The following is a 23,298-nucleotide window of genomic DNA, read 5'->3' as shown; positions in this document are numbered from 1 at the left end:
CTGTTTCTCTCTGGGATATCAAGTACCTACTCAGAGATCTCAAGATGTGTCTCACACCTTCAGATGACAACTTCAGGCCCCTCCTAAATCTGGTCAATTTTTGCTATTGTTAGTTTATTTTAATGGGTGATTGGAGACCTCAAATTCCTAAAGAATGCTATTAGAGCATTTAAATTGTTTAGTCAACTGGGCTTTTCAACAGAAATTCTGAAGGTCTTAGACATTCACTATCTATGCGAAAGTAATGGCTTATGGCCAATTAACTGGCTCCTCTGTGACAATATTTGGAAAACACAGTGAGATTTTTAACTTAATATTACTTTGCTTGGTATTCACTTTATTTGATAACTCCAAGAGATTTTTAGAAGTTTGCCACACCCAAAGGATGCAGACTGGACTATACTTCAAAAGAACACAATTTAAGAATTTTTAAGAAAATTCAAAATATGTTCTGTATGATGACAGCATTGTTGGTTTAAGTCTAGTGTTTTCAAGGAGACTTCTTTGAATGAGGACAAAAATGATCAATCAGCTGTATAAATGCTATCCTTTTTGTTAAGAAACAATCTTAATTACAATTACATCTAGTGAAATAGTTAACATTGTGATTATATGATGAACCTCTGGAAATAATGCCTTCTTCAAGGATATCAACATATATATACACTGTCATTTCCAGTTCCTCTAAATATAAGTGGCACATGGATACACCACACTAATTTCCTCCTAAGTTCTACCTAGTTCTGATTTCTATAAATATAAAATCAGTCAAGTAAACATATACTGATTTTTACTCCAAGCCAGACATCACACTAATCATAACAAAGTAAGCAAATGGCAATTATAACTCTTATTCTTCAAAGGCAGAAGTAAATATTATTGATTAATCCAATCTCAGTGTCAGAGCAGGAGTCAAGCTGTAGTAACAGAGTGGCTTAAGAATGGAGAGCTGTAAAAAGTCTACAAGTGATTTAGTGGAAAGCAAAATGACAATGTGGCTGAAATAAGTTGTTTAAAAAGTAAATATTCCCATTCAATGGTTTTTATATATTAATGATTGTATATATTTTTAAAGAATTTTTTCTGGGGCTTAAAGGAGAGATTTTACATTTTTTATTCATTTCAGCCTGCTGTGGATTGTTTATAACAGCAAAAAATTGGAAATAACCTAAGTGCCCAACAAGAAGGGTTTGGTTAACATATATTAATGGTACATCAGCAGGTTAAGAGCTCAAATGTGGGAGTCAAACAAAGAATCTAATTTCTGAGTCCACCATTTCTTATCTGTGTTACTTGGCCTGAATAACAATTCCTGTAAGCCATACAGACCACATCTGCAAAACGAAGGTAACAGAACTTACCTCATAGAGCTATGGTGGGGTAAAAATGCAAGACCTATACAACATGACCAACGCAGTGACTTAGCATGATAAATATTTATGGTCAATTAATTAAAATGTAAATTAAATAAAATTTTGAATTTTATTTATTTATTTACTTACGAGGGGCAGCATGGTATAGTAGAGAAACAAGAAGATTTGGAGCAGTCTGAACCTCTTGTAAACCTATGTGACATTGGATACATTTCTAATCTTCTCTGACTCTCAGTTTGTTCATTTCTAAAATGCAGGTACTTATACCCAATTCACAGAGTTGCTGTGAAGAGCAAATACCATAACATGGATAAAGTACTTATCACAATACTTGGTACACAGGCTCTCAGTAAATGGTAACCATATTATAGTTATCATCATCATCATTATTGTCATTATTATCCTTGTTATTATTATCCATTTTTTAAAGATTGTGGCACCATCTCAGAAGATACAAATCTCCCTGAGTGCTCTCTAAATCACCCACCCACGTGTTTATACAGTTGTCTGCTGTAGGTCAATTTTATGTGGGCAAGAGGGTTCAGGGTGGCATCTAAAAATGGACTGTAAGACTTCTCTTGCTTACACACACACATATATAATACATAAACACATCTTTGTTTAGTAAATTCTGGAGACTATTTCCAAGGAAAGCACACAGATATTATTCTCCTTGTGAGAAGACTATTCAGCTTTCACAGGCCCCTAAATAGCACAGGTCTTAGAATTACTTAGAGAAAAGATTAACCAAGAGCAAAACTAAAAAATAGCCACACTTTCATCCTTGAGAATATCTACCTTTTAATATTATGACAAAGGTCAATTTTGCCAGTTCCTATAGAATTTCGAGAAGAGATCCAGTAAAACTTAACAGAACTTTCTGGGGAAAAAATGATGAAATGTTTTTACATAAAAGAAACAACCTTAAACAGCTCTTCCTGAGGATACTCAAGCTTCTTTTGAACCACTTAACAATTTACCATTTCAAGGAATCCTCTAAATTTCTACAACACAAGGTCCAAGGTATCCAATGCATGGGCTCTAGGAATGACATCAGAAGCTCCCCATACCCAGGGCTTCCATTATTCCATATGGTGCCTTTATGTGAATTTTAAAATGGTGCCTCCTGTCTGGATAGATGAGTTAGAAAATACAATCCTTTCAAGTGTACAAAACTCAGCAAGAAAGCAGTTGGCCAGGCTTCCAACCCTCCTTGCCCTCTTGGCAGGGGGCCAAGTGACTATTCCACACAACCCTGTCCCTGCCTCCCTTCTCTTCCCATCGCCCACAGTATGAGACCTGAGCCAAATCATCCTTCACACAAGGTCAGAACCTTCATCTGGTGGGTGGATAAGTGGATAATGACAGATTCTCAGAGTGAAGTCTCCTCCTAAACTTGGCATAACAAAGATTTCATCTTGTACACAGTCTAGTCAAGGCAGTGGCTGCCTGAACTGTGTTGAGAAACACTGGAGACCCAGTCCAGCCCCAGCAGAGAGCCGTGAGTAGATTAGCAGGATAAACCACTGGTTTCCAACAGCACATATACCTCTGATGTCCTGTCCTGGTCCAAACCATTCAAATCACAATCACAAGTTCATTAAGCAATGAACATGTACAAGGTACTGTGACAGGTGCTTTGAAGCAATCCTTCCAAACCTAGTCTCACCCTAAAATCTTCATGGGGCTTTTAAAAAATACAGATCCCTCAAAATTTTTCAGTAAACGTAAAACTCTTCTAAAATACAAAACCTTCCAATTTTTTTGTGGTTTTTTTTCCTATGTTGTGATAATTTTATTTTTGTTTTTTAAAAATGAGTCTCTTAATTTAGTCAGGGCCTCAGGCTAATAAGAGATTAGCCACTGTCATATTCACAATGATGCATTTATTCAGGGCAAATCTTAATTTTCTTTGTCTTCGTCAGAAGAATGAGCTGCGAGAATGCCTAAAAGACTTGCACTACTATCAATTTAAAAACACCCTTTCAGAAATTTGATTCCTTGGGCCAGAAGAAGGTCCTTACTATAGTTGATGGTACAAGTGGGTCTTTTCATGTACCGTTTCCAGGCATCTCTATCAGACTCCCTGCTACTACCAGTGTGCTTTTCTCTTCCAAATACACCTCCAATCTCTGCCCCACTCCTTGGAACTCATAGAAACGGAGACCAGAAGGGTGGTTACAGGGGCTGGGAGGGGAGACAGGGAAACAGGGAGAGGTTGGTCAAAGGGTACAAACTTCCAGTTAAAAGATTAACAAATTCTGGTTATCTAATATACAGCACCTTGATTATAGTTAATAATACTGTATTATACACTTGAGAGTTGCTAAGAGAGTAAATCTTACATGTTCTCACCACAAAAAAGAAATGGTAGTTATGTGACATGATAGAGTTGTTAGTTAATGCTATGGTGGTAATCATTTTGCAATACATATGCATATCAAATCAGCATGCTGTACACCTTAAACTTATACAACGTTATACGTCAATTATATCTCAATAAGGCTGGGGGGAAGAATTAATTAAAATAAATAATTTTTAAAATACACAATTTATTTTATAAAAAAAAATGTAGATTCTTTGGCTTCACCATCAGAACTATTGAATCAGAAACTCCCCCAATCAGATGTCTGTAACTTGGTCAGTTAGAGAACTCAGAAACCACTGGTATGGAGGGTCCTGAGATAACTAATACTAAGGCCCTCACTACTGTTATCCATTCCTTTTATAATTAAAAGCCTCCTAATGTCAAAATGCAGGATGCAACACATTCATGGGTCATCAAATCAATGTTATGTCTTAGGACCAGGATATATTTTAAAATAAAATAAAATAAGATAAAATAAAATAAAATAGAGAAGTTTAAAGTATATGACACATAGTAAGATTAATTACTGTTTTGTGAGTCTTTTTTCTTACTCTTGTTTCTGCGAATTCCTTTTTCTGTGTACTGCATCACAGTGAAAACATGTATTTCTTGTATTTTGAAACAGAAGTTAGAAATATGTGAAATTAGGTGGTGTGAATTAAATGCTTCCTACTGCAATTTTAGCACCTTTCCCTCTCTTTTGTTCCCTAGTGGAAACTGAGAAAAAGGCTTACCATCAACTACAAAATTTCCATTATAATTTATAAATTGGTCCCTTCTCAGCCTTATTTTGTCTTCACTTAGAAAGACAGAATTTCTTTGCCTTTTCTTCATAGGCAAATGACATTATGCTCTATCAAACTTCCTCCTAATGGAATATGTTAAATTTTAGTTTTAGGACTATGGGGTTTTTATACTGTGCATGGTGTCTAGTGATTCTTTCTCTACAGAGAAAAAAGCAAGAGGAAATGGGTTTGCATAACAGTCAGAGGGACCTCAGCCAGATACAATGAAAAGTTTCCTGGTAGCCAAGACAGTACAAAACTACGAGTCAATGGCGGGTGTGATGGGAACCCTCCTCCTCTGTAAGTTTGTGGAAACCACCCAGATTCTTATCTGTCTGGAATTCTTTAGATGTAAATCTGTCTGACAGACAAGGAGTGGACTTCCAGGCCTATGATGTCATTTCTGCCTTGCAGCATTGAAACATTCCAAAGAAACATAAAATACATATCCATAAGCCCAATGGCATAAACCAAGAACAATCTCACAAAGTTTCTCAACCTGAGCACAAGCGACATTTGGGCAGGGCAATTCAGCAAATGCAAGATCGGTTAACATCACCACAACCCACACCTCTGGGTTTAATTATCTCACCAGGGGAACGAAGGAAAACAATGTGTTTCTCGCAGTTACGAGGACAAATGAAATAGGAAGAGCGCCCACGAAGGACCTGCTAAGTGTAAGGATTCATTAACTTCCTTACCCCTCCCTTTAAAATTTTAGGATCTGAAAAGCGTATTTTTTTAAGAGCTCAAGTTTATGACAGACACATCTCTAAGTTGTTCTGCCACAGGCAATAATTTCTGAACCCACAGGTCTTTATTCATACTGCATGATGCAGTAGTGCCTCACCCAAATAGTTTGGATTTGTCTTGTGTCGGATTGGAAGAAAACATTAGAAAATTTCTCCTTCACTGTTACCTAAAATCTTACTTCCTCACGGTGACAGGCTGTGTTAAAGGTGCTCCTGTTCTGCTGAGAAGTGACAGGCGTTTACGCGGCGAAGGAGAGAAAGAGACGAGATCTCGCTGCGCGAACGGCTACGCATCGCGAGAATTGGACGCCATTTGTTCTCGTGGTGTCTGGGCCGTGGCTGGTCCGCCAACCTCTGCAGGAGCCCCCGACCCCAGGCCCTCCCCGCCCCCCCCAAAAAAGGAGTGAAAAAAGAGGCAGAAAAGATACATAAAGAAAATTGGATATACATCATTGAATGGTAGTATAAATAGTTCATGTTAGTATGTTCTGTAAAGAAATATTTGGATCATTTACCAATCAGTTCCTCGTACTCCTTTCAGAAAATGAGGCCAAAATTGATCTTTTCGGTCATGAAGATGCTTTTGTTGTGTCTGTTTCAGAAATGCGACGCAGGATTCTTTTTTGCCCAGTCGGGAGAATGTTTGCCCTGTGACTGTAATGGTAATTCCAACGAGTGCTTGGATGGCTCTGGACTCTGTGTGGTAAGTAGGGGTCATCTATCGCTTCTCAAATATTGCATCGAGCCTTTGCATCTTGGGTGGGGATAAAATATTCTTCCTGGATGTTTGAGCTGCCTAGGAGCAAACTGCTAATCAAGCTTTCTTTATACCCTTCACTTTTCCTGTAAAACACTTCATATAAACTGCGTATGACTGTAAGTGGTCACCAAGGTGTATGTCTGAATGTGCGTGTGCCCCTAGCAGTAACTGCCCCACCACCCTCGGCAGCTGGTTTCCTGCTAACAGCCATTGGTGATGGGCTTGAAAATAATACACAGAGGAGGAAATCATCCATCCAAATTCCTCTGTAATAGCACAGTTTGCCATATGTTTGGCTTCACTCCACATAGACCAGGAGAATAAAACAGTTGTTTCATAGCCTATTTTACAACTTAAGCTAGTCAGGTCTATAGATCAAAATTAAAAAAAAAAAGGTTTAAACCAAATAGCTAATAAAAATGAAAGCTTTGGCGTTATGGCCTTTGTAACTCTGTAATCAAGCCCCCAAAGAATTTTTTTTTCCTTAACTGAAATGAATTTTCCAATAGACAGTGAAACATGATAGAGATTTATGAAGGAGAATGAGAAGCCTTTTAGCAAAAGTACGTGCTACATATTGCCCATTTTCACTAAAAGGACTAACAACCTAGTGAAGATGGGGATTGAAATATTTACCAGAAGTGACTTCAGTAGAAGTCGTAGGAGGCGTTTTTAAAGACTTATGCCTTAAGATCATGTTTTCCTTCATGAGTGATACTATTACACAGTAGTATAACAGTAGAAGTTCCCATGAGGCAAAGAGGCTTTCCCAAACTGCAAGAATATTTTTGCATAAACTGCAAGAATACTTAAATATACCTACCTACCTCAAAATTAGAATAATTGTCTGTATTAAGCAGATAATTTTGATTGTAAGTGGTCTTCAAGGTGTGTACTTGAAGGTATTATTTTACTCATGTATTACGTTAAGATGCAAATTAGAACGTTTCCATTTATTTTAAACCTAACAATTCACATTTTTCTAGGGACAGAATTAAGTTGCAAACACTAAACATTGCTAACTCTTTGTAGTGTTTGTTTAGTCCTGGTGTTTCTGTTTTCCCCTTCCCCCATCTTCTTAAATAACCATTACATCCAGGATGTCCTCTGTAGCAGTGTAGGCACCCGCAGCTGCCAAAGTCTACCCCTTTCTAATGCTTTCATCTCCGGTTTCCTGTTATTTTAATCCCAGTGACATTTGAAAAGAAAATCCCATGGATGCACTTGAACTAATAATGTACACCTCTGATAATTTGACCAATTAAATGCTCTTTGTCGTCTAGTTTATTTAAATATAAGACAACAGGGATTAGCCAGCCCATCAGCTGCTGTTAGACAGTCAGTAAGATGGAAGACTGAAATAAATTAAAGGGGAAAAATGTCCCTCCTGCTAGTGCCTATAGAGGGCTATGACAAAACTACTGTTCGTTACAATGACCTGGTCAGAATAAGAGCTATCATGGTTTTATCTTTGACCTGGACTTGAGCTTCTGAAGGGGGCAGTCATCACGTGATTCCTTCATAGTTCCTGGGGCATACGAAGTTCTAATAAAAGTTTGCGGGGGCTTCCCTGGTGGTGCAGTGGTTGAGAGTCCGCCTGCCGATGCAGGGGACACGGGTTCGTGCCCCGGTCCGGGAAGATCCCGCATGCCGTGGAGCAACTGGGTCCGTGAGTCATGGCCGCTGAGCTTGCGCGTCCGGAGCCTGTGCTCCACAACGGGAGAGGCCACAACAGTGAGAGGTCCGCGTAACAGCAAAAAAAAAAAAAAAAAAAAAAAAGTTTGGGGATGGGCTAGGGTGTAAACATCTATATGCACACTCAGGGAAGTTGCCTATCTTCCTGCAATTACTTTGTTCCAAGATAGAACATTAAAGAAAAAAAGAAAATAGCCATCTTACTTCTCAGCTCCTGCCCTGTAGCCCCAGCGCCTTGTCATCGTTCAGGGAGCCAGAGAAGACACAGCGGCTCCACCTGAACACCTTGCAATTCACTGTGGGCACCAGAGTTTCAATCAGTTCTTACAGTTTGCCTGGCCTAACTAATTTCTCCCATCTTCCATAAGCAACAAAATAAATGGCCTTCTTTTATTTCATTTTGTTTTATTTTGAAGGCTTGTAATGCCTCTGTCTTATCTTCGCCTCTTGGTTTCTAATTCTTCCTCCATTCCCATGATCAATTTCAATTGGACCTTATATTTTACAGACTGATTTTAAGGAACTAAGCCATTTGACAAAATACATAAACAAAGTTATGCTACCATTTCAGACAATACCAAAAAATCTTAAGAGATTTCTTCACAAGAGGAATGCCAACTCTTCAAATGCAGAAAGGTCGTTAAGTGAAAAGTAGATTAACTAATGAAATCCAGTATGCATTGATTGTCTTTCCAAAGGGCCACTTTGCATCTTATCAGAACCGGGGTGCACTGGGCAGGATTCTCAGTGGAGTCAGCTAGGCAGAGACTTAAAGGCCAGGCAACTCCAGTGGGCATGGCAGACTCTCTAGGAAATCCCGAAAGAGGCATGAGAAAGGATTTAAGGTGTAGAAACAAACAGAAGCAGACAGATGGCTAGTGATAGGAATGCCTGGTCACTGATAACCTATAGTTTATCCCCCGATCTAGAGGCTAGGTACAGAGAACCAAGAAGAGACCATGACTAAGTCCAGTTACCATCTAAAGAACTGGTGCTTCATCATCAGGAGAAAGCGTGGAGCCCACTGACCAGAACTAGAGTGGAGAAAATCTGACTTGAAGTTCACCACTGGCACGGGCTCCTCACAGGCTCCGGACGCACAGGCTTAGCGGCCACAGCTTACGGACCCAGTCGCTCCACGGCATGTGGGATCTTCCCGGACCGGGGCACGAACCCGTGTCCCCTGCATCGGCAGGCAGACTCTCAACCACTACACCACCAGGGAAGCCCTCAGGTTCCTTTTGATTAAGCATTGATGTATCTGTTGATATCATTTATCCACTTAACAAATAAGCATTTTTTGAGTACCACTTATGTGCCTGGCACTATTCTAGGATTTGGATTAAGTGCTTTCCACTGTGTGGACTGAAGGGCTGTAGGGACAGAACACCTACTTGAAAATGCTTGTGGACGTGACCAACATAATGAAGTCCAAAGTACGAGGACCAGGGGTGCTTCAGAAACACATGCAGAGACCCCCACCTGCTCAGTGACAATCAAAGAAAAAAAAATGAAAAGATTTTGAGGTCTGTGCCAGCATTTCAGGAAAAAATCTAAATCTGAATTAAAAGATTTGGATTTGAAACCACTAAATAACTGCGAAACATAATTGAAATCTAAAAAGAAAACCATCAAGCTGTTAAGGATTCACATCTGGCTGGTAGAAATGTGGACGGGCTTTTATTTTCTTCTTTTCACTTTACAGTATACCTGCCCAAGTGTTCTACAACTGCCAGTAATTTTATAATTAAAAAGATATTGATATTTAGATGGACTTCTACCCCACCCTAAGCACAATGGAGAAAAGGAAGTCATTCGACATATTGAAGGCTAAGGAATTTTTTATTACTCTCAAAGCCTAATTAAAACCTAATTCAGGAAAGCAAAGTTATTACATTTCTAATTTCTGTAGACACTAGCATTTTTCTCCTGATTTTCAAACTGTCCTTTATGTGTATTAAGCCAAAATCAACCAATGTAAGTCCCTTTAAGACTAAACATGTGTGATGGATAAAGCAACACCCTTATTAGATGTCCAGTAGAAAGAAGAAATTGAGTAATAGGGAATTCTTTTTCCTGTTTTACTTGCAACTATAAAGTTGGTATCTAAATCAAGTGCATAATTCTTACATTAAAATTTTGACAGTTTTCCAATCTTTTGCAAGCTTGGAAAAACCAAATTTTGCAAATAGTGATTGATTTGGTTCCATGTTAGCTAAAGTTTTGACATAAAGTCATAAAATTTGTGTGCAAAGGATTTTAAGGATGGCTAGCTCAGTGGAGTCTCTTGTTGCTTTGTGCCCCCAATGTAAGAGTATGATGGGAACCAAATGCAGATAATAAGTTCTCTATACATTGTTTTTTCCTTCTTTTCTCAACCTTGAACATGTTCCTCCTCTTGTATTCCCCACCTCAATTAATGACAGCACCATTCTGCCAATCCCTCATGCTTGTCCCAGATGCTTCATCAACTGCCTTTTCCTCTTCACCAATATTCAGCTGAGCACCAAATCCTGCCAGTTCAACCTAGGAGAGGGCCTCCTCTGTTCTGTGCCATCCCACTGTCTTAATTCATGCCCACAGTATCCCTCCCTGACCACTAGTGCAGCTTCCCAACTACTCATTATGCCCTGCTCCAGACTCTCCTCCCCCTAATCTGTCTTCCTCAAAAGCAATGGAAACATCTTTAAAAAACACAACCTAATCAAGGCATCCCCCTTTCTAAAATCCTTCAAGGATTTCTATTCCAGACCCACTGAGCTTCTCTCTGCCACCTAAACTAACTCTGTACTTTCACTTTCTGTGTCTGAACTTGTGTTTCCCTGTTCTCTGCCTGGGATTTCTTGCTTATCCTTCAAGGCCTAGTTCAGATGTCACCACCTCCATTAAGTCTTGTCTTGCTTTCTCAGGAAGAGTAGACCCTTTCCCTTCTTTCTGACCCATAGTAGAGTCATAGCACCTAGCACACTGTATTCTTCTCAGTTTACCTCTCTGTTTTTATCACAACTTACTCAAAGTGAGTTATTCAAAGGCAGGAACTGGGTCTTCTTCATTTTAGTAACCGTCACAGCTCATTGTCTGTCATTATATCAGCTTAATCCAGGTTTAAGTGAATGAATAACAAATTTACTTAAAAGCAAAAATCTTTAATATTCTAATTTGAGACTGGGGTCCCCTTTATTGCAGTAAAATGCACTGTCTTGTTATTCTAGAGCCTTAGGCTTGTGCTGAGTGCTGAGTAACTAGCAAACAGTGCTACCGACATGAGGTGTTTCCATCTAGACCCTTGCTTCTCAAGTATAGTCTAGACCAACAGCACTGGTGATACTTGGGAGCTTGTTAGAAATGCAGAAACCCAGGCCCAACCCAGGCACCCTGAACAGAATCTGCATTTTCACAAAATCCCCAGTGCATTCTGTGCACACAGGTCTGAGAAGCTCTGATCTAGACAGAGCAGCAGTTCTCAAACTTTTTGTCTCTTGAGCCGTTTACACTCATTAGAATCACTCAAGGTGCCAAAGAGCTTTTGTTTATGTGGATTATACCTGTTCATGTTTACTGCATTTGAAATTTAAAAGGGAAAATTTTTATAATATTTTCTTATTAATCTATTTGAAAAGAACAATAATAAACCCACTACATGTTAACATAAACAGTATGTTTTTAAAAAATATAAATGTATTTTACAGATTGAAAATAGGTTTCATGTCTGGCTTAATGGAAGACAGCTGGATGTCATATCTGCCTCTGCATCAATCTGTGGTGATATCTCCTTGTCACGTAGCCTCAGGAAAACCCCCCTTACACACATGAGAAATGAGAATGCAAAAGAGAAATAAAACCTTAGTATTATTATGAGAATAGTTTTAACTTCCCTGGACATATTTTGAGAACCACAGGTCTAGATAGACTGTAGTCACGCATGAAACCTGTGACTAGCCACTAACCTGATCCTTTTAGGCTTTCTTCCCACGTTAGGCTGGTGCTGTGGCCCAGTCATCAAGAGACTCCATTTTTCACATGAAGGAGACACAGCTGGTTCCCAAATGTCATTCCTGACACTTAACGTGAAATTGATTATCTAGATGTAGCTTTCTTAACCACGGGCCAAAAATTCAGAATGCTTTTTTCATTTTTAAGTGGGGTCAGTTTCATTGAAAAATAAATTTGTACCTCACTCCAACAACAGCGTACTATTTATTGTCATTTTTCCGTTTTGTTTTTTAAATGGCAGAGCAATGAAGGTAAAGGATGTTTGCAATCTCAGAGTAAAAGATTTTCAGAGCTAGAAGAAAGCTTATAGACCGTCTCAGCTAGATCCTCGTTTTACAGACAGAGAGACCCAGAAAAGTTGAGTGACTTTCTCCAGGTCAACCAGCTAGAAAAAGGAGGAGCTAGGGAACTCTGTCCCTGCTGCCAGCACTATCCCTGCTGATCTCCCAGAATGTGCATCAGTTGCCTTTTAGGGCATTTCATAACTAAGTCTTTAAAAGAAGGCAGATGACAAGAGTCAGTGTTTGCACTCTGAGCATTTAGAGGTCATAGTGATTTGGAGGCTTTTTGCCCTTGGGGGTAATTGCTCCCTGTGGCTGCCATGGAAGAATTAGTGCCCTGACAAGGAATCCAAAGCATCCATTGAGTCGTAAGGTGACAGAATTGAGAATTGGCTCATTTTTGCAGCTAAATAGGCGCTTCAGGCATGAAGAGTGGTCTAACATCTTACAACAGGCTTGTTTTCTTCTGCACAGATAGGCTTCATCTGTCCAACAAGGACTCGGACAAGTTTGACCCCAGTCTAGAGCTGCCCTGACAGATTGCTTATGGCTTAGATTCCTGGTAGTTGGATAAGGCTCGTGGGTTTTCCCTGGGATGAGAGATTGCCACCAATTTTGAGCTGGCTTTGGGTGCATGTTAATTTCCTTTACTTGCTCCAGATGCTAATTCACCCTTTCCCACTTTTTCCTTCATTTTTCTTTCCAACAAACATTTACTGAAGGTTGACTTAGCACTTGATACAGCATTAAGAACAGTGAGGGAAATATGTTAACATCCTGTTGTCTGCACATCATACTTTATTTTCAGTTTCTCTTCTGTCAGGTGGTCTGAACTAACCTCTTATCAATAATTCTATTCTGTTAACGTAATTCTAATCAGGACCCAAAGACTGTCCACATCTAATGGCATATCAAATGCCCAAAGAGCATTCAACCATGATAGCTGTGGCCCATATCAGGATTCCTCCCTTTTGTCTAGTGTGTTGTTCTTGATATGAAGCTCAAACTGTTAGTAAAACAGTCTGACACTTTCTAATGCAGTCATTTTATGACTCTTTTGGGAAAGAAGCCTTTTCTCTAACACATTGGAGAAGCAGTATAATATGGGAGTTTCCAGCCTAACCTCTGGAGCCAGATTGCCTGAGTTCAGATCTCACTTTTGAGACACACCTACCTCTGTGTGACACTGGGCAATTTACTTAACCTCCCTGTGTCTCTATTCATTTGTAAAATGGGGAAAAAATAGTAACTTACCTTAGAATTATTGTGAGAATTAAATTAGTTAATCCAGATAAAATGTTTTGAGCAGGACCTCACTATTATTTTGAACCTCAACATAGAACATAGAGACAAAATAACAAACTCAGAGTTAAGTTTCCAGTCACTCCGTCTTGCCTTCCCCAAGATTCCTCCACAGATCCCAGTTTTTAAAAAGTTATCTGTTGGCGGTGGGGGCTCGGGCCGCGGCGACCAGGCCTGCGGAGGCGCCAAGCCCCCAGAGCCTCAGTCCCCGCAGAAGCTGCATGCCCATGCCGGGAGCCCGGAACGAGCGGAAGGGGCCGACCCGCTGCGGCTGCGGTACGGGATTCCGGCGAGCGACGCGGGCCCGGCGCGGGGAGGGCCGGGGGCTCCTCTCTGCGCTGCTACGCTCCGCCCCCGCTCCCGGCCGGGGGCCCCCTGCAGCCTTTGGCGGCGCTCAGCAATCTCCAGTGGCGCGGCCTTTACCATCCACCAAGTTTGGAGGGATGACAGTGTACACTGCCAACTGGATTAGAAGGGTTCCAGTTCAAGCTACCACCCTTTTCCTATTCCTCCACCCACCTCTGACCTCCGACCTCCAGGGCCTGCTGCTGAATTGGCGTATTTGTTCTGCCAGGCTCCTTCTGTGTGGACCACTCAGCAAGGTATATTCCTAGTACCAATGGTGTGCTGGAGCTGACTCATACCAAATTACAATTGCAATAGCCAATTGTTGAAATTCAGGAATTTTGAAAGCTGGTGATTAAGCCCAGCTACTATTAAAAATTAAATTCTATCTTTGACATAAATCACAGCAAGATCCTTTTTGACCCACCTCCTAGAGAAATGAAAATAAAAACAAAAATAAACAAATGGGACCTAATGAAACTTAAAAGCTTTTGCACAGCAAATGAAACCATAAACAAGACGAAAAGACAACCCTCAGAATGGGAGAAAATATTTGCAAATGAAGCAATTGACAAAGGATTAATCTCCAAAATTTATAAGCCGCTCATGCAGCTCAATATCAAAAACACAAACAACCCAATCCAAAAATGGGCAGAAGACCTAAATAGACATTTCTCCAAAGAGGATATACAGATTGCCAACAAACACATGAAAGAATGCTCAACATCATTAATCATTAGAGAAATGCAAATCAAAACTACAATGAGATATCATCTCACACCAGTCAAAATGGCCGTCATCAAAAAATCTAGAAACAATATATGCTGGAGAGGGTGTGGAGAAAAGGGAACCCTCTTGCACTGTTGGTGGGAATGTAAATTGATACAGCCACTATGGAGAACAGTATGGATGTTCCTTAAAAAACTAAAAGTAGAACTACCATATGACCCAGCAATCCCACTACTGGGCACATACCCTGAGAAAACCATAATTCAAAAAGAGTCGTGTACCAAAATGTTCATAGCAGGGCTTCCCTGGTGGCGCAGTGGTTGAGAGTCCACCTGCCAATGCAGGAGACATGGGTTCGTGCCCTGGTCCGGGAGGATCCCACATGCCGTGGAGCAGCTGGGCCCGTGAACCATGGCCGCTGAGCCTGCGCGTCCGGAGCCTGTGCTCCACAACGGGAGAGACCACAACAGTGAGGAGCCCGCGTACCGCAAAAAAAAAAAAAAGAAAAGAAAAAGAAAAAAAATGTTAATTGCAGCTCTATTTACAATAGCCAGGACATGGAAGCAACTTAAGTGTCCATCAACAGATGAATGGATAAAGAAGATGTGGCACATATATGCAATGGAATATTACTCAGCCATGAAAAGGAACAAAACTGAGTTATTTGTAGTGAGATGGATGGTCCTAGAGACTGTCATTCAGAGTAAAGTCAGAAAGAGAAGAACAAATACCATATGCTAACACATATATATGGAATCTAAAAAAAAAGAAAGTGGTCATGAAGAACCTAGGGGCAAGACGGGAATAAAGATGCAGACCTACTAGAGAATGGACTTGAGGATATGGGGAGGAGGAAGGGTAAGCTGGGACAAAGTGAGAGAGTGTAATGGACACATATACACTACCAAACGTAAAATAGATAGCTAGTGGGAAGCAGCCACATAGCACAGGGAGATCAGCTCAGTGCTTTGTGACAACATAGAGGGGTGGGATAGGGAGGGAGGTGCAAGAAGGAAGACATATGGAGACATAGGTATATGTATAACTGATTCACTTTGTTATAAAGCAGAAACTAACAAAAAAAAAGTTATCTGTTGAAGTTCTCATGCATAGATGTTACTAAGGGAATTGCTCGAACAGGAGGGTGCCTCTTCAATGGCGTTCTAATTCTAACAGTACAATTTTTCACTGAAAAGCCTATTCAAACTTTATACACTCTGGTGAATGTAGATGTCTTCTTTTCATCTTTGAAAGTATCGTAGTGCTACTGGCATTGCCTTGTGCAATCCAGTCATGTCCAGTTGGAGAAAATATCAGTAGACTAGCATCACTGACTCTTCCAGAGTACTAATGAGAAATTAATCCATCAGCTCAACAAACAGCTGCTGAGTACAGACTCCATTCAAGTTGATGGCAGTATAATGCTGAGAGACGCAGTGTGGAGGGAAGCGCTGCTGAAGCTCGGAGCTGATGATAACAGTACAATGAGGGCAATGGAAGGAGAGAAGGATCGGGGAGGGGAGCATCAGGAAGGAATCCTGAAGCTCTCAAGGCCTGGTGCAGATCTTGAATGATAAACAGACATTCTAGGCAGAAGAATCAACTGTTTTGTGCTTTTTATCCAATTATCCCCACCACAAATGGAAAAATCACACAATTAACCTGCTTACTATTTTTTGTATATCATTATCCAGGATATCAGCCCATTAGCAGAAATCTACCTTCTACTCCATTTATGCTTTATTTGGACACATTTTGTTCTTCCAAGCCCATAAATTTTTTTTTAATATTTATTTATTTATTTATTTTATTTTTGGCTTGTTGGGTCTTCGTTGCTGTACGCGGGCTTTCTCTAGTTGCGGCGAGTGGGGGCTACTCTTCATTGCAGTGCGTGGGCTTCTCATTGCAGTGCCTTCTCTTGTTGTGGAGCACGGGCTCTAAGCACACGGGTTCAGTAGTTGCAGCATATGGGCTCAGTAGTTGTGGCGCACGGGCTTAGCTGCTCCGCGGCATGTGGGATCTTCCCCAACCAGGGAACGAACCTGTGTCCCCTGCATTGGCAGACGGATTCTTAACCACTGGGCCACCAGGGAAGTCCCAAGCCCATAAATTCTTAAAGTGTTCCCCCTGATGCTTACCCAGGCGGATTTGTTTTTTCATTTCATATTTATTCCAAGTCAGTAAACTGATGCTTCTAGGATATCCAGAGTTTGATCATTCTGCTTATCATTCTGAATTGAAACGAGTAACTGACGAATAATCCCCTTTTCACACAAACTCTGAAGAGTCCCCAGGCTGCTAGTGCACACGCAGAGGTCATCCCCATTGTCTGCACTTTGTAGCACTGACTGGGGCCAGCGTGGCTCCTTTGTGCTGACCAGGACCATCGCACACCATCTGTTTTGTCAGGCCTGACATCCCCTTTGCTTGAACTACTGCTTGATTGCCAGATTTGCTGTGTATAAAGTTTCTTACTGTGTCCTTGTCAGTTTTCTTATCTTTTGTCTTACAGCACTGCCAACGGAACACAACAGGCGAGCACTGTGAGAAATGTCTAGATGGTTATATCGGAGATGCCATCAGGGGAGCACCCCGCGTCTGCCAGCCGTGCGCCTGCCCCCTGCCTCATGTTGCCAAGTAAGTCTTAAAGAAAGATGGTCTCTTCTACCACTTATCTGCTTCATTTTTCTTTCTTTTTTTTCTCCCTATACAGAGTTCTAAGGTTTTTCCACAGTCAAAATTGAGTATCTCATGTTGCAATGAGACTGGAGAGATATAGGAAAGTTTTCTAGCCTAAATCCACTTTCAGGAAAGCTTAAGCACTGCAGCATAGGTGATGACTGTGTTCCCTAAATATTGGGGGTGGGGTACGGGGCACATCACAAAAGTCAATGAAGCTTCCCAAGTTTTATAATCAAGGCTAGTCTCATCTTTTCTTGGCCATCCCTTGACCTAGAGAGATCACAACTGGTGATGCCAACAGACATTATAATTCGTCATTTTCAGTGGTAGTGTTTCTCCTGGTCCCATAGAGCAGACATTTTCTACATGTGGCGGCTAAGTAGGCTTTCAATCAGAAATAGAGCACAGATAAACAGATGTGCTTTAGACCAGTCAGCTCGTAGAAGATATCTGAGAAAATGAATTTTCACTTCTGGCTATGTTTCCTGAGTGAGAAGTTAAAGACAATACACGTGCATCTTAAGGGAAATAATAGGATTCTTTTCAGGCACATATATGTATAAATCCAGTAGTTAGGTCATGACTAGCCATTTTATTGGCTTAAAAATGTAGAATGTAGAATTAAAATGATGTAGTGGTGTTTGGTTTTACAAGTATTCAACCAGTTCTCCAATTCTCTGACACCAGCTGGTGTCCTACAATCTAATCAAATCTGACACTAACCACTAGAGTTAGTGCAGACCCCATTGGTTAAGGGCTCAGTCCCACTTTGAAAGCCAGCCACAAGTTGGGGTCCCAGGCTACTCACTTTTCTGCCCAGCTAAGTACAAATTCAGGGGTCCCTTCAATGCCTCTCCAAGTTTGATAATTCTCTACGATGACTCACAGAACTCAGGAAAGCACTGTACTTACAAATACAGTTTTATTACAAAGGATACAACTCAGGACCAGGCAAATGTAAGAGACGCAGGGACATGGTATGGACAGGGAGATGGGAGGGAGCAGAGCCTCTGTGCACTTGCTCACCAGGCGCACCACCCCTCAGCAAATCTGTGTGTTCACCAACCCAGAAGCTCCCCAAACCTTGTTGTTCCGAGCTTTATCAAAGTTTCATTATAGTCATGATTGAATTATTGGTGATTGAACTCAATCTTTAGCCCCTCTCCCCTTCCCTGAGGTGGAGGAAGGGATGGGGTTGAAAATTCCAACGCTACTACAGGAACCCTACTACAGGAACCCTACTACAGTAGTAGGTTCCTCCCGCAGACCAGCCCACGTCCTGAAGCTACTGAGGGACCCATCGAGTCACCTCATTAACATAAACTCAAAGACCGTTGGGACTTCCCTGGTGGTCCAGTGGTTAAGAATCCTCGCTTCCACTGCAGGGGGCATGGTTCGATCACTGGTGAAAAAAAAGCCTTAAAAAAAAAAAGATACAATTGAAAAATTGAAAGGGACTCATTATGAATAACAAAAGACAGTCATGTCACTAAGAAATTCCATGGATTTTAGGAGTTCTGTACCAGGAACCAAGACAAAAATCAAATATATATTTTTTATTATCCCACAAGTGGAAAAAGTAAAAAACTACGTTCATATCTCTGCGTTGGCACATTATAGCTGTGTTATTTTAGACAAAGTCCCTTCTCTCTATGTCTCACTTTCCATGAGATTTCAGGTCAGGGAAACTAGATTCAGATGTTAGCTTCATTTGTTGATTTGTTTAACCTGCTCTGGATCTCAGTTTTTCCCTTAGTAAATAAAAGTTTGTGTAAGGATCTGCCTCACAAAGTTGGATTAGGATAGCACGTGTGGAGCACTTGGGTTGGTGCCTCACACATAGAAAGGTATATGTAGATGTTGGCTTTACTGAACACATACTTTATATTTTTTCTAACACATTTTGCATACTCTATGTCAGGCACTCTTCTAGGTGTTTGGATGTAATATTTGCTTGATAGTTGTAGTAAAAATTAAATAATGCATATAAAATAATTTTTAAAAGGCCTGAATGCCACACACACACACACACACACACACACACTTTTTTTTTCTTTTCTATTATGGTTTAATACAGGATATTGAATACAGTTCCCTGTGCTATACAATAGGAACTGTTTATCCATTCTGTATATAACAGTTTTTATCTGCTAATCCCAAACTCCCAATCCATCCCTCCCTCCCGCTTTGGCAGCCACAAGTCTGTTCTCTATGTCTATGAGTCTGTTTCTGTTTCATAGATAAGTTCATTTGTGTCATATTTTAGATTCCACATATAAGTGATATCATCACACATACTTTCTTATAAAGAGAAAAAAGATGACAACCAAATTTCCCCCTAATGTTTTTTCCCTTTATTGAACACCAGTACCACCTAACATTTCACCTAATAGCTTGTGATTTGTTCAAATCCTCTGATGAGTCTGACAGTCTGTGAAGAAGTCAGATGTTTTACAGCCCCATCTTTCTGTAGAAACCATTAAACTGTCTCAGCCTTTGCTTTGTGATTTTTCATGTCCAATGGTATTAATAATGTGTGCAAAATGGATGGTACTGAAAGTGAGAGTGGAAAAAAACATTGTGTTCTATTATTTTCATTCAAGTGTGTCCTGATTTATGAGCTCCCTTTGCCTCATCTAGGTATATTCTTTAATTGTTCATTAATATTCTGCTCTAACATAGAGAATGGACTTGAGGACATGGGGAGGGGGGAAGGGTAAGCTGGGATGAAGTGAGAGAGTAGCATTTATATATATACACTACCAAACGTAAAATGGGAAGCAGCTGCATAGCATAGCACAGGGAGATCAGCTTGGTGCTTTGTTACCACCTAGAGGGGTGGGATAGGGAGGGTGGGAGGGAGATGCAAGAGGGAAGAGATATGGGGATATATGTATATGTATAGCTGATTCACTTTGTTATAAAGCAGAAACTAACACACCATTGTAAAGCAATTATACTCCAATAAAGATGTTAAAAAATATATACATTCTGCTCTAAAACGTGAGTCTTAACCATATGTGATGAGGTGTTTAGCATGCTGCTCCCTTACCATGGTATAGTTATTTTGTTAAATATATTAACCTCCAACTTTCTAATAACAGGTTTCACTCATTCTCCCATATAAACAAAGATGTTATATAGCACCATCTGCTCAAAGCAGCTTTATAAGCTTAGAGCTGCAGTTTCTTTAGAAACTACCAGATGAATTAGAAAGGTAATCCCAAATTCTTCATTGTATTGTCCGACTTTTGTACTTTTTGCACCATTCATATGACAAGACTTCCTTATCTAAATTATAGGACATTAATGTCTTGAGATATAAGTCTTCTGGAGCCTCATTCCTATGGGCTGAGAAGTCTTGTCTACATAAAATCAACAAATATTAATCAAGCACTTATTATGTGCCAATCATGTACTGGTTGTTGGTCACAGTTGTGAATAAAACAGTTAAAAACTCCTGCCTTCATTAAAATGGATGAAATTACAGAAATATTTTGAAGCTTCTAAAGCAAATGACTTTCTTACCTTTGAGCCAGATTATCCAGTATCTTAGTTCATCAAGAAGCTCTTCTGAAGACTGTTAACTCTTTCAGATAAAAGAAGCAGAAACTTGCCAATCAGGTAATGAGCTTCTTGTCTGGAAAGAGGAAACATAGGTAGTTTCCATAGGCAACAAGAATCACCATTTCCACCCATGTTCTTTCTCTGCTTGTGTGAGTGGATCCAGGTTCAAAAGAGCAATTGAGGGACTTAGGGAACAGGCTGTGCAGTTAAGTACACATTCACAGATGTAAAAGCTGAAGTCTCTAGAGCAGTGGTCCCCAAACTTTTTGGCACCAGGGACTGCTTTCATGGAGGACAATTCTTCCATGGAAGGGGCTGGGGGGGGAGATGGTTCAGGCGGTAACGCCAGCGATGGGGGAGCGGCAGATGAAGCTCTGCTTGCTTGCCCCCTGCTCACCTCCTGCTGTGCGGTCCAGTTCCTAACAGGCCTCGCCCGGTACCAGTCCTCGGCCTGGGGGTTGGGGACTCCTGCTCTAGAGGACAGACTTGAGGTGGAAAAACCTGCTGAAGATTAACACAAAAGCAAAAATATATGACCTATAAGTAAAGAACATTAAATGGGAGTGTGGAGGAATTGGGAAGGGTGGAAGAGACCTGCTTTCTCTGTAGTGGCAATAGTTCTACTTCCTGAAATCCCTTGGGGGAGAGAACTGGATACAGAAAGCGGGGGTGGGGTGGGGTGGGGGGATAGTGTGTGATCATAGAACAGGACAGATTTGCCTGGATCCTATAAAGTGCTAGTCTTTGATCTGGCCTTATTATTGACTGAGTTAACTAATCTCAAATACTAATCAAATGTCATAAAAAATCAGACTCCCCACTGCCTCTTTCAGCTTTTCTTAAAATTCATATTTCTACTTTCTATAAAAAATCAAAGTGCCAGGACTTTTATTTGAGATTTCAGAAAGGCACCAAGCGTGGAATCTGAATTACACTTTGAAAGATATGCAAGTTGAGCCTACAGACCCAGGATTTGGATCTCCAGATATTACAATAGCCACATCAGAAGGCAAGGAAGTGATGCTTGAGGGAGTTTTGCAAACAAAGAGTGCTGAGTCTATTTTCCTTTAAGTTCCCTGAGGGTTTTCCAAGAACAAAAGACTCCCTTCCACTTGCAGAGAGCACCATGGTTATTAGTGTGGGCTGAGAAAGGTACAGTGTTTTCATTTCCCTAGCCCAAAACAGACTTTAGCCTAAGCAAAATATAAACAATTAATGCTGATGGAAAACGGAAAAGGAACCCTCAGTGGCTCTACTACCTCTGAGTCTCCCTCCACCAAGACCAGTAGTCACACAGCTATTCCCAGGGACCATTTGCACAGAGCTCATTTATTTATTTTAGGGTTGGCCAGACATCCTCCATGTCTACTAATAATTGCTCCAAACAAGGAAAACGTCATCTGTTTGAAACTGTAGGACATGAGCTCAAAGCAGACAACTCCAGGCAGATATTTCATTCCTTCAAGCCATGGGTGGGCTGCTGGGTGGAACATCTTCAAAGAAACATGCATGTGGGTTTGTTCATGTTCTGGGCACTTAACTGATACTGTTTCTTTAAGTAGGCTGAGGAATAAGAACAAGCAAAATAAAGGGTAAATGCCAAAGAAATGTAATTCATTGGAATGTTTTTAACCAGACTATTAGAGAAAATAAATTGTATGTACTGCCTTTCACTGAGAAGCACATTTGTTTTCTGACTGACTTTATAAATATTTTCACACAAAGCAAGCACATCCATTTGCTTTCCTCCAAAGGTGGTTAGGTCTTTGCTGATACATGCAGGAACGTGAGAACAGCAGGCCACACTCTGTGGATTGTACAGTACCTAAGCCAAAACTAGTTTAAAAGTCTTAAAACTTTTGTACACCCCCCTCATGGGGATGGATCCATGTGTCAGTGTAGGTAGAATTTTCAAAACATATGGAGAACAATATTCCATTTCCCTTGCCTTCATAATTAAGATAGTTATTTATTCTGCTGAAACAATATATTTATTTGTTTTCTGTCCTGTGTCCTAATTTTTATTATCAAAAAAAAAGAAGAATCACGAGAGTGGGTTTCATGAACCAGAATCCTTTTACTATGGGTCCTGTTTCTTGCTTGAGTACTTGCTTTATGACTTTGATCAGCTGAGCCAGTCCCTGCACCCTTTATTCCCAATCTTTAAGGTACACATGAAAGAAATTAAGGTTTTGTGGTGATTATAAAGCATAGTTTAGAATTGGTTCATGACCTTGAAGAGTGAAAGAGAGCTAGTGCAGAAAAAAAGGGGTAAACTTTCAAGTGAATACACAGAAAGTGGTAGGAATAAGAGAAAATTCTCATAGAAATCTAAAATCACAGGTAAAATTTACTTACTTTACTCTAGCTTTAGGATATGTATTTTACATTTGCATTAAAAAATATATACATATATATTTATACACACACACATACACATATACCTGATGTTCTGGAAATTCCCACTGTTTCAAGTAAAAATAATAAAGTGCCTCTATGGAAAAATAAATGAGGTAGACATGGGAAATGGTGTCACCAGTGGTGTGTCACTTTCTGTCTGAGCCTGATAGTCTGAGCTCTCCTGAAAGGAGGAAGATTTAATTTAACTGAAGCAAATGATTGCACCCATTTGAACTTGAGGGGACCAAGGTAGAGACGATCTAATC

The 23,298-nt window shown here is 40.4% G+C and overlaps 1 protein-coding gene across 1 annotated transcript in view; it reads left to right on the top strand.

The window, feature by feature from the left end:
• Window positions 1-23,298, top strand: part of LAMA4 (laminin subunit alpha 4) — a 151,159-nt gene that overhangs the window by 34,037 nt on the left and 93,824 nt on the right. The window contains exons 2-3 of the mRNA XM_082668705.1: window positions 5,880-5,981; window positions 16,896-17,020. Coding sequence (XP_082524831.1) covers window positions 5,880-5,981; window positions 16,896-17,020 — 227 coding nt within the window. The remainder of the gene's footprint in view (window positions 1-5,879; window positions 5,982-16,895; window positions 17,021-23,298) is intronic.

This window comes from Grampus griseus (genome assembly GCF_964374135.1).
Source record: "Grampus griseus genome assembly, chromosome: 13".
Taxonomy (NCBI): Eukaryota; Metazoa; Chordata; class Mammalia; order Artiodactyla; family Delphinidae; genus Grampus; species Grampus griseus.
This window is presented reverse-complemented; position numbering and strand designations above follow the sequence as displayed.